Genomic DNA, 12831 nt, shown 5'->3' on the forward strand with positions numbered 1-12831 from the left:
AGTGCGTGTGTGTATGGTAACCTCTCTCTCACACATAATATAATTAATATACATACATGCATAAAGTACCTGCACCCAATTACACTCATTCACACACAAGCTCTTGCGCATGCAACCCCCCCACCCCCGCTTTACACACACACACACACACACACACACACACACACACACACACACACACACACACACACACACACACACACACACACACACACACACACACACACACGGAAACACATACACGCATACTCTAAAAAGTTCCTTTTCAACATTTTGAACTAACATTATCTGTTGTGTAACGATAAACTTCTTCGTCCTTCTCGCAAAAGACATGACTTCAGTTTCAAACGCACATATCCACACATCCCAGATTGTCACTGATGAGTGAATTCAAAAAATCCCGCCCCTTTCCAATATAATAATAGTTGAAGCTTTTGCAGGGATTGGGACATTTCGAGTCAAAACTAGAAACCTTAAGAGCGTTAGAGTTGTCAGCCGTTGGGTGAGCCGGGCATGTTGGATCCTGCAGATTGTATGTCCGGCGCTTCAAGAAGTCTTCTTTGGATTTGAGCTTGCAGCACGACGAGGGAATCTGCAATGGGGTGTGGGGAAAAGATTAACATACATCTAACCCTTTTGTACCCGGAACGATCAGTGGTTAAATGATGTAAAGAAAGGCACCAATGTATTGGTGCAAGGAACAGAAAGAGTTATACCTCAATGAGGCATTCAGTTGATCTGCTACGCACATTCGAAGTATCAACTCTATACCATACGTTGATGACAATGATCAAGGGAAAATCCACGTGGAACATGGTGAAAAGTCACAGAGAATGATGTACAGAAAAGTTGGAAGATACGGAATAATATCAATAAAAGCTAGTCTAAGATAGGGAACGGATGAAAGTGTCTGTTTATTGTCTATACCCTTATGCAGGGTGAGAAAGGCAGTGAAGATGACGATTTTGATGTCTCATTGACACGCATACCGGTTGAGATACTATAATAAACAAGAAGTGTTCGTTCATTATAGGATCTACCATGTCCTGTGGTCAGAGGCGACGCGTCTATATAATCAAATAATCACTGCTTCCCTTCCTAATTATGAAACATTGTCGCAGTCAAATTCACCCATAGACGTAAACCTCATAAATTAAATGTAAAAAGACGTTTATAATCACCAATGAACAATAGACTATGCCTAACCTTCAAAACCGTTTCATTGCCACAGAAATAGCCTGTTCGTCCCTATCGGGCCACTCCATAAGCAGTCACAAGCTTTGATTAAGTAAGCTTAAAGTGAGGCTGGAAGAGTCAACCAATGGATTTGAAGGGAACATGTGCATAGCAGTCAGAACTGTTTCATTGTCTCATATACCTTGTTCACCCCTTTCGGGCCACAGTTATAAGCACCCAGACGCGCTGATTAGGTAAGCGAACTATTACACTGGTCGAATCTACCTCACAGATGTGAGGGGAACTAACTCCTAATAATCCTTTGACTCCTGCTACTACACTGCGAGTGCTTGTTTTTTTCCTCGACTTTTTAACGTCTTATAATCAGATCGTGACCTCGATTATGACAACGGCTCCTGGCCGCGAAAAGCTAGACAAAAAACAGCCAAATGTGAAATAAAAAATTGATAGTTGGCGTGCTCTACCAAAGTGTTTCGGCTGTCTGGTATAACATGCCATTGTAGTGCTGACATCTGTGCTTCTTTCCTTGGTGTTCGTGTGTTCAAATCTAAAGTTAAATTTAAGGTTAGTTAGAATAAATATTTAATGAAATACTTTCCCGATTATTTTAGCGGTTGAACAAGCATACAACATGAATTCAGGATTTGTTTTCATTCACAACTCAGAGTTGCCGCCTCCAGTGCCAGTAAGATTCTTGTGACTTGTGTGAGTGTGATATCTCCAGGCCCTATCTGGTCCCATTTCACTTTGATTACCCTGTCAAACAAGTCAGCCTTCGCCCCTGCCTGTGGTATCAGTAAAACTGGGAAACGTTTGCGGTCTAGATGTAGTTGTTAGGCTCTTCGCTGTTTCACGATAAGGTAGTGTGTTCGATTCCCATCTTCTTCTTCTTCTTCCTTCCCATAATGTCTTATCGAGTACCTCGTACGGCTTTCTGACGGGTGGTTGGCGGGTGCGCTTGTGTATTTTTTTACTCCTTTTCCCCTATCAAACATATGTCGTCCTTATCTCTCTTCCTTCTATTCTCTGTATGTTACTCTTTAGTGATACCTCTAATCATCGGCTTTTATGATACCTATTTATGTTGCAAGTGATGTAAAATTTTACTGAAATAAAACTAAACATCTTTCTGCAGGGATACTGTATCCCTTTCAGTCAGGATTGGCCCAGACGGGCAGGGTTTGTTTGTTTCTTCCAAACGTATACATTTTTATCTAACACACATAAGCAAGACTGAGGGTAAATCTACGTAAAGAACAGCTTGTGGATATGTCGGCGAGGCAATCAATAAAGCACACACACACACATACGTGTGCACACATACATACATACTCACACACACACACACACACACACACACACACACACACACACTCACACACACACACACATACACACACACAGACACACACACATATTTAAGCACACACGTACACATCCTGCACCACCCCACCCATCACCCCCCCAAAAAAACAAGAAAAAAAGAAAAACCACACTCACACTTGTCCACACATACGAGCATACATTCACACATACATACACATACATACACATTTACACACACACACACACACACACACACACACACACACACACACACACACACACACACACACACACACACACACACACACACACACACACACACACTCACACACTGGTACACACCTGCAATACTGACAAACTCACCACAAAGTATTGGCTTACTTCTATTGTTTGTTTGTTCCGAAGGATGTGTGTTGTCGCACCCCGAAACACTCACACACACATACACACTCAAGTACACACGCACATACCATACATACATACATACATACATACATACATACATACATACATACATACATACATACATACATACATACATACGGGGGCTCTCGTGGCCTAGAGGTTAAGGTGTTGGCCTCTCATTCAAAGGTCCCGGGTTCGAATCCGGGTAGCGACCGAAAAATTTTCTTCTCTAAATTTGTTTCTTTCACCTCATTTCCTGCTTTCTAGCAATGTTCTGTCGTCTGCTTTCTCTCCTCTTTCTGCCCCCACCCCCTCACCTTCTTTGCCCCTTCCTCTGGGCTCCTGATTCTTTCTGCAGCCTTTCTACTGCTACTCCTTCGCTTCTTCTTACTGCTGTCTTTCTGCCACACCCCTGATCTTCTGGTAGGAAAGATCTACACCTAGCCTTCTCAGACAAGGGCAAAACATCTCGAAGGGCCCGTGTGCAAGTTACGCATGTTAAAGATCCTTTGGTATTCTAGAATCGATAAGAGTAGGCTTCGGCCGCCACTCTCACAAAATTCAAAATTTCCTACCAGCTGAAAATATTAGGTATGTCCTGCGGGCTCATATGACCTTATGCAGTTGCGAACGCCGTAAAACACTTTACGAAACAAGCAATACATACATAGTGCTTACATACGTTCATACGTACATACATACACAGATACACACAGGCAATACTGACAACTCACCACAAAGGTATCGGCCTTCTTCCATTTCACGTTGGTACTGAAAGACCCGTGGTGCAGCACCCCACAGCACTCGTGCTGAAACAAGACATGCAGTCTGGCCCATTGACTTGTGTGATATAATCATAGACTGTGCATTCTAACCATTGATTTGAATTTTTTTTTAAATCCTAGATCATCCACTGCCATGGCCGCCACTCTCTGCTCTCTGTACGAGAGCCTTTTTCGGGAGAACATCAAAAGGAGACGGTACCTGAAGAAGGTCGGTGACCCTGGCGAGAAGCACGAAACTTCTTGAGGTCGCAGATAAGCACAACAGACTAATGCCGTACGTGCTGCCATAAATTACTGGCTCCCAACGCTATGGACGAGCCGCCATAATTCCATATATCCCGATTCCTCTCCCTCAAAAGAAATTGCTTGCAGAGGACATGAGTTCAAATCTCGCCCCGGGGAAGTTATTTTATCGAGTATCTCCGTTAGTATGTTGAGATGCTGTATGGTACTCAGCCCTGATTGACTGGCAGATTCGGTCAAAGCAGTCTGCTGCCTTAATCATCTAAATTGTCTCGATGGAGACGTAAAGCACTCATTTGTCTTCGTTTAGCACGCATTCTCTATGCGGTTTATTGTAAATTGGAACTGCAAATGTCTTAATTCAGAGGTGGGCTGTTTCAATTCTGCATGTCAGGGAAAACCCGGGCCGAAAGGGGTAAAACGTCACAAGAGACACGCAGAGACATTCGAAAAAAATATTCTTAAACGGAAATCGAAATGACGTCAATTGCGTATGACGACTACGAGCCTTAAGCTAAAACCGCACTATAACAATGCGGGTATGTTAGTGAGATGTGGAAAAAAAAAGAATAGCATGACTAGATAAATAATGTTGAGCTTGCGACCCCAAACGCTGAGGACGAGCGGTCATAATCTCTAATCGTCCCGTTTATCCCTCCCTTCAAAATAAAATAATGAACACACCATTTAAGGAAAACAATAAGTGCTGCCATCTGCGGCCATAGTGATCATTCTGAAAAGCTGCTTGCTAGTATTTCCTTTACAGTACTCTTTTTACTACGCAAGATCTATAACTTCTCTTCTTTCTTGGATGCTAAAGGTCACCATCAATTCATGATGTACGGATGAACGGACTATAAGTATTGGTATTAGTCATAGAGTTACCTCCTTTTAAACTAGAGTCCGTACGAGGTTACGTGACACGGACACATTTGAGTTTGTTGGCGGCCATTTTTAATGTGGCTAAAAAGTTTGTTTACATGTGAGTGGGCGTGTCTCTGCTCTTAGTCTTACGTGTTTTATTTGATTCTAACGTTATGTTTTGATTCAAAGCGATTCTCTTAAAGTTGTCCCTTTCTGGATTAACGTCTTACTGGTTCTGTCAGGCAGTTCAGTGATGTCTGTTTTCTTTTATTACATCATCTATTTTTAGTGCATAATATGTCTTATAGACACAAATAGTCACTCCGGGTTTCTTTCTTAAAACATAAAGAGCCATCAGTAAGGTTCTGGGCCATGTGAAGTTAAGGTTGACTAGCAGCTAGATCTTTTTCACAAGGGGCAGGAAATTTCTTTATCAAACTGAAACAGTGTACTTTTTATTGTTTTGTTTTATTGAATGTTGTCCAAAAACACCTTAGTAAAGGTTTTTGTTTCAGTTATCACTACACTGAGTAGAAAAACAATTGACTAGGCTACAAAACAACGTTCAAGTTCACTTTTTTTATCTTTAGTGAGTCCAGAGTTGTCACAGTTGCTTTACTAATGTCCAAAATTAGACTTACTTAAAACAGCAATAGGAGGAGCTTTAGTTTAAGTGCTGTATATGGTCTACTTTAGTTCTTAAAATCAATATAAACCAAAGTTTACTACCGACATAAGAAAACACTACTTATAATTTAGTATACTTTTTTTTAAAAGTGAACATATGAATGAAAAATACAGTTTCCTGTTCAAATGTCACATGGGAAAGTTTAACTCGATTTTAAAAATACCAGTACATGTATTCATCATTTAACTGTTTGGCGGAATTTGCTTTATCAAGAGCTTCATTGCATTCCTACACCTAAAGGCTGAAAAACTCTGGAATTTTTTTCCCCTATGGCTCATCCTCATTTAATTTAATGCCATACTCATATATCTGAGAGGGGCCGGGGGGGGGGGTGTTGGTATTGGGATTCGGGAGGAGAGAGAGGGTGGGGTGGTTATAGGAGGTTCCCATGACACCTACATCTTTTCACACTTTAAAAGTTCTATAGGCCCTATGCGCTTTGATTCGGTCAATAAGAAATAAACCACCTTGTAGGTAAAGTGCTGATGAACAAATAAAGGTTGGGGGTTTTTTTCTTCTTTTTTTAAAAGCCCATATCTATATCTCTCTATCTCTTTAATAATACATTTATTTGTAGATCTAGTTGTAGAAAGAACGCCGTATTATTGCAATTTAGTAATTTAGATATAGTACGCAACGGCGCCCATGTAAAAAAAACAACAAGAACCAAGCCTCGCCTATTGTGTATGAGTGAGAGAGAGAAAACATGCCTAGCCCATTGCTTTAGCATGAACTCATTCACACAACTAGCCACAAAAAACATGGCGGACGCCTCTGTCAAATGTGGCCATCGCGCAGCAAGGCGAGAGAGGGGCGTACGGTATCTAGTACTATAGTGTACATCTATGGTATTAGTTAGTGTACTTGGCTTCTCTTATATACTTCCATTGCTCCTAGCTCACCGACACAACAGGAGGTCAACTTATTTTGTCGTAATGTGGCACAGGACTAACTACCGTTATACCACAGACATTGGCACACAATTTTTATCGGCATCTGTGACGTAACGGCTAAACGAATCGTTGCCGCACACATGAGACACGACTTTGATCTCTTACTGGGGATATTTTTTTATGAAGCACCTTGGTCTTTCTGATGGGCTGTTGTATTCTTCTCAGCCCGGTTTCACACTGGCAGGGTCGGAAGCACGCCTCCTAAAAGATCTACAACTTCATTAAATAAAAATCCCCCCTCCCCTCAAAAGCAGCAACAACAACAACAACAACAACAACAAAACAACAATAACAACAAATGCAACAACAGCAACAACAGCAACACTAACAACAATAACAATGATTGCAATAACAACATCAACAACAACATGTTAACATGTTGTTTTCAAATCCCTTTAGCTGCGAATATTTCGCTCTTGGCAGCGCAATGCCTCCCTCAAGTAACCACATGTCCTTGTCATCTGGTCAACGCCAGAGTAGAGCAGGCTTTGTAAGTCTATAGGTGTGTGTAGAAGCTTGCGTCGAAGAACTCCCAGGTTTGGGCAGTGGAGGAGAAGATGTTCAACGGTTTACTCGTGGTAGTCACAGTGTCTGCAATGGGGTTCCCACATGGGGTTGATTCTGTTTATGTGCTTGTTGGTGTGTAAGTGTCCTGTGCGGGCTCTGAAGATCAATGTCTGATCGGCTCTACATAAAAGATTCGAAGGGTCTTTGGGGTTGGGTTTGTCCATGTACCCGAAGAGAGATCTTCCTGTTTCTGCGTTGGCCCATATGTTTAGCCACTCGTCTCTGCCTTTGGCTTGGATGATCCCTCTGCAGGCCTGTAAGGAGGCGGTTGTGTCTGTCTGGGGCAGGCTCGCTCCAGTCTTCGATAGATGGTCCGCAGTCTCATTCCCTGGTACTCCAGAATGGCCAGGCCCGGACGCCATAGGAAGTGCCCATCTGTTTTACAAAGCTGAGGATGTTCCCGTCACCTCTGTAGTCTCCTCCTCCTTCGACGGCTTGGAGTACTCACATTGAGTCAGAGAAGACAACAACATCCCCTTGTGTTATTGCCCCTTCAAAAAAAATCTTGGGCGATCTGCTCCAGGTTCTTTACTATGGCGATTCTCTCTGCGTCATAGTTAGAGCTGTATGTTCCACATGGGCCAAATAGTTGGGTCTGCTTCATCACTCCAAGGCTGTTTCGATATTTGATGGTAAATCCGTATCCAACATTTCATGTAGCGTTTGTTGCTGACCCATCTGTGTATGCATGGATTGGAGTTTCAGCATACGAGTCCACTGTCTCCAGGGCGCTAGTTCTGAGTATTTCTTCTGGTGTGGTCTTGTCACAAGAAGGGTCTAGAAGTCTCGTCCTTATTGGGATTTCTGGTGTCTGCCAATATGGAGGTTCGCTGCTGATGTTGGTGATTGGTTCTCTGTTCTTGGGTGGGTCAAACTCCTCGAGTAGTTTTGTTGCTTCTCGCATAAAGGAGGTCTTCTGGATGCGTGTTCTTGGTTCCCACTGATCTGCCATTTTCCTGTTTTCGTTCGTGTCTTCTAGCCGCACAAATCTTTCATAGGTTTCGAGTGTAGCACTCTTTCTTCTGAGGTCCAGTGGTTCTATGTTGGTGTGGATTTCGCAGGCGCTTGTAGGCGTGGTCTTCATCGCGCCAGAAACAAATCTGAGTGCTTGGTTCTGTACTCTGTCAAGCTGTGCCAGGGAGCTTTGGCTGGCTATGGATTGTAGTGGTAGGGAGTAGTCAATCACAGATCTGACATACCCTATATAACGTTGTCGGAGGGTTGCTTTGTCAGCTCCCCAGTTGAGTGATGAAAGGTGTTTCAGGAGGTTTAGTCTGGAGGTGGCTTTCTTGGCCAGCTCCCCTAAGTGCTCTTTGAGAGACAGCTTTCGGTCCAGTAGTACACCAAAGTACTTGGGATAGTCCTCATGTCTGATGGTGGTTCCATTGATCTTAAGGTTTGCCTGACTTGCTGTAACTTTGTTTTTGAGGCTGAAGAGTCCAAAAACAGTCTTGCCTGTGTTGATCTCCATCTTCCATAGCAGGCAGTAGGACGAGATAGTTGTCAGGTCTGCGTTGATGGCTTGGTTCAGTGCTCTCATGTTACTTCCTTTGCTCCATATGAGTAAGTCGTCAGCGTAGAGTGCTTTCTTGCAGGAGATGACATCTGGTAAGTCGTTCATGAACAGCAGGAAGAGGGTACACCTGAGTGCTGACCCCTGTTGGAGGCCTTCCTCAAGTGTCCTCTGTGAAGAAATCTTGCTGACACATGACGTCTGGATAGTTCTGCAAGACAGAAAGTTCTTGATCCAGCTGTACATCCTTCCTGCTATCCCAAGCTTTTGCATTTTGTAGAACAGTCCCTGTCTCCACACACGGTCATACGCCTGCCTCAGGTCGATGAAGACGGCCACAATATTATCTTTATCTTGAAAGGCATCGCTGGTCTTCTGGGCAAATCTGATGAGGTGGTCCATAGTTCTTTTGCCTTTCCTGAATCCTGCCTGTGATGTGCTGATTGTTCCGGTGCTTTCCATCCACCAGTACAGTCTTTTGTTGAGCATTCTCTCGACGACCTTACCCAGGCATGATGTTAAAGAGATTGGTCTGTAGCTTGAAGGCTGGCTTGCTGGTTTGTCCTTCTTTAATATCGGTGTGATGTTTGCTTTCTTCCATTCTGTTGGGAGCTGTCCCTCATTCCAGGTCCTGTTGTAAAAGCCCAGGAGTATGGAGAGGGAAAAGTCTGTCAGGTTGAGGATCATCTCCAACAACAACATGAACCAAACCCAAAACAACCCGAAAAAAAACATAACAAAAAAACCCAACGAAGAAACCCTGACACCGTAATAAATTCTTAGCTCACCTTGACGTTGATCTCGTCGACGATGGCGGACTTGACGTTTCGTGTCCTCGGGTCGCCGTCGTACTCGTCGACAACAAAGCCGTGCAGCTCGCTCAGGGCCTGCGAGTGGAGTGGAAGAGTAGATCCAGCTGAAGACCTGTAGGCTGCCGGCAACTGCGTTGACTAAAAAACAAGAAGCTCACAAAGGCGTGAGAACACTGAAAATTAAAATGTATAATTTAACTTCGTTTACGCCAAACGAGCCAGCTGTTAAGATAGATAGATAGATAGATAGATAGATAGATAGATAGATAGATAGATAGATAGAGAGAGAGAGAGAGAGAGAGAGAGAGAGAGAGAGAGAGAGAGACTAAAGACAGACAGACTGATATAAAGAGACAGAGAGAGAGATGTGGCGCTCATATGACCTTATGCGGTTGCGAGTGCCGTAAAACCTTCTACTATTAAAAAAAATTAGAGAGAGAGGCAGTGAGAGGATGAGAGAAAGAGAGAGAGAGAAAGAGAGAGAGACACAGGGATAGAGAGGGAGCGATAGAGAGAGAGAGAGAGAGAGAGAGAGAGAGAGAGAGAGAGAGAGACTAAAGACAGACAGACTGATATAAAGAGACAGAGAGAGAGATGTGGCGCTCATATGACCTTATGCGGTTGCGAGTGCCGTAAAACCTTCTACTATTTAAAAAAATTAGAGAGAGAGGCAGTGAGAGGATGAGAGAAAGAGAGAGAGAGAAAGAGAGAGAGACACAGGGATAGAGAGGGAGCGATAGAGAGAGAGAGAGAGAGAGAGAGAGAGAGAGAGAGAGAGAAAGAGAGGGGGGGGGGTAGATGTAGAGATAAAGAGACGGAGAAAGAGCTGAAGAAAAAGAGAGATAGAAAGAACAAAAAACGATAGAGATTGAAAATTGTTTGTAAGATGCTATGTATGGCTATAATTTGTGCCACAGAAGCTGACGAATGGACAGACAAATAGTGAAAGTATGAACTGAGTACATTCCTGTTCCTCTCCGCTCCCTTTCGTTTCCAGTCTAACCCATTTCCCAGACTGACACAAATATGGGACAGAAACGAATGTGACATGTTTTTGTCTCCACTCGCTTTCCGTTCGTGAACATCCGGTGTTGTCAGTAACACAGGAGATGTAGATCTACATCGTATTGAGAATGCTACCCCTGTGTTCAGAAACAATGCCGGCTGGCTTTTCAATTAGTCTGATTGTTTTGGATGAAAAGAAGACCCCGCGTCCAAAAACGGTACTGGACACAGTATTTTTCTACGAAGAGGTGATTTTGGAGAATATCATCATCTTCTGGATGAAGTTTGAAGGGGTGAGGAAAAATGTGTTCCTACATTCGGATGTGACCTGAAGCCTTTCAAACCCTTCTTCATCTCGTTGGACCTCATACTGAGAAAAAAGCCCCAACAAATTTTGCATTGCAGCAATGATCGCTTTGTTCAGTGACACCGAGTCCATTGTTTTAGTTTGAGAGGACAAAGACAATTCTGGTGATCTGATCACTTGCTGAGAGAGAACTGTAGCAAATTTTAGTTGCGAGATAAAACGTTCGCAATCGGCTCAGCAACTGGGAGCACAGAAAAAGGAGAGGACAGCGAGAGGGGTGCACTCAGTTTCCAGTAATGTAATAAGAGACACTCCCGAGGATTCGGCAACTTGGAGGAAAGGTCAAGCTGGGAGCAACAGGGAACAGAGACGAAAACGAGTGCACTCAGTTTATACTTTGAGTCAGTCCGACGAAAGGCTGGCGGATAGGAAAAATCAAGAAGTAAAATAGGTGACCGAAGATTCAAGTAGTTCAGTCTTTGAAAAGATTAACTTATTGCGGGCACGCAACTGGTCATTCAACAGTTCATGAAGACGCACTATTATAGCATTAATCTCTTTATTGATACGGATTTTTCCATTCTAATTTCTTTATTTGAAACTTAAAAGAGGCAAGTTATAACATTCTTACTATTGAATATGCCAACACAATTTTTTAAAACTCAACAGGTAGGTCACGCAAAAGATGGATTTGAGAGAGTTAAGTAAACCCTGAGAAACTATAACATTCCAACTGAAAGAACTGCATGGTTGGCCTATCATAGAAAACTGCATATCCCCTCGACGCTTAACGGCAACAGAAGATGTGAAAGTTAAAAAAGTAAGTAAAATAATATGTCTCTGGTTTCAGTCTGACGATTCGGAATGTGCAGCAGGTTTGTTTGTGGTTTGCTGCTGATCGGACATAATTAAAAATTAATAATGCTTTTGCTACGTACTTAAAGCGTTAACCCCCCCCCCCCCTTTTTTTTTCCCTCCTCCTCTGTGCTCCTGATTCTTTCTGCAGCATGTCCACTGCTACTCTTTGACTCCGTCTTACCACTGTCGTTCAGCCACACCCTAATTTTAAGATCTCTTGGTGGTCCTAAAATCGATAAGAGTAGGCTTCGGTCGCCACCCCAGCAAAATTCAAAATTTATTCCTATCAAACTGAAAATGCATAAATTTAAAGTGTCTAGCGTGTTCGTGTGACCTTATTGTTGCGAGCGCCGCAAAACACTTTCAAAATGAAAGAAAAGAGTAAAATAGTAATAATAATGTAGATCATTTCTATAGCGCCCACTCCCGTGTGAACACAGCTCTAGGCGCTTTACATAAAATATGCATGTACGAGCATGCACGCACACACGCGCACATACACAAACACACACACACACACACACACACACACACACACACGCGCGCGCGCGCGCGCGCACACGCACACACACACAAACAAACAAACACATACACACACACACACCCACGCACACATTACATGCACACCAAACACACTAAAGTACACACACACGCACACACACACACACACACACACATACACATACACACACACACACACACACACACACACACACACACATCTACTTACTTGTCACACGCGCACGCGTACACATCGTTACGAAATGAGCACATACAAAGTTTTGAACTAATTTATAAAAATACAGACCGGGTGTATGGCCTCTGTGACTAGTATCTCCATACCGATCGACAACAAGAGAAGCGGCATAAGGCCGTAGCTCTGTGGAGTATAATATTTATTATGAATTTATTTTCAGGGACTTACGCTATAAAAGGTAAAATTATACAATCTCTTATTGTGATGCTAATGACTATGATGATGAAGCCAAAAAGGTTTAAATGTCGAACTTAAAATATTATAGTTTTATAACGTCATGAAAAGTCAATCCAGAAGCACACAAGTCCCCATTTTTTTCTTCTTTTCTTTTTGCATTTACAAATCTATTTACGGTCTTTATCTTAAAAAGACTAAAAACGCAGTGACAGAGAGATCAGTCTCGACTGTGATGGTGAAGTTGGAAAGCAATATACGATGACCCCAGCCCTCAGCTCTAGATTGTCGTCCTGAAGGGACATAGATTTAGATGTCTTCTTTTTCTTCTTCTTCTTCTTCTTCTTCTTCTTCTTCTTCTTCTTCTTCTTCTTCTT

General features: G+C 42.8%; 1 protein-coding gene across 1 annotated transcript in view; it reads right to left on the reverse strand.

Moving 5' to 3' along the window:
• Nucleotides 1-12403, reverse strand: part of LOC101849961 — a gene marked incomplete at its 5' end in the record, with an annotated part of 15542 nt that extends 3139 nt beyond the window's left edge. Inside the window, 4 exon segments of the mRNA XM_013087895.1 lie at nt 473-592; nt 3663-3737; nt 9330-9491; nt 12332-12403. Coding sequence (XP_012943349.1) covers nt 473-592; nt 3663-3737; nt 9330-9491; nt 12332-12391 — 417 coding nt within the window.
• Between the last annotated feature and the right edge of the window lie 428 nt (nt 12404-12831).

Source organism: Aplysia californica, unplaced genomic scaffold (genome assembly GCF_000002075.1).
Source record: "Aplysia californica isolate F4 #8 unplaced genomic scaffold, AplCal3.0 scaffold00656, whole genome shotgun sequence".
Taxonomy (NCBI): Eukaryota; Metazoa; Mollusca; class Gastropoda; order Aplysiida; family Aplysiidae; genus Aplysia; species Aplysia californica.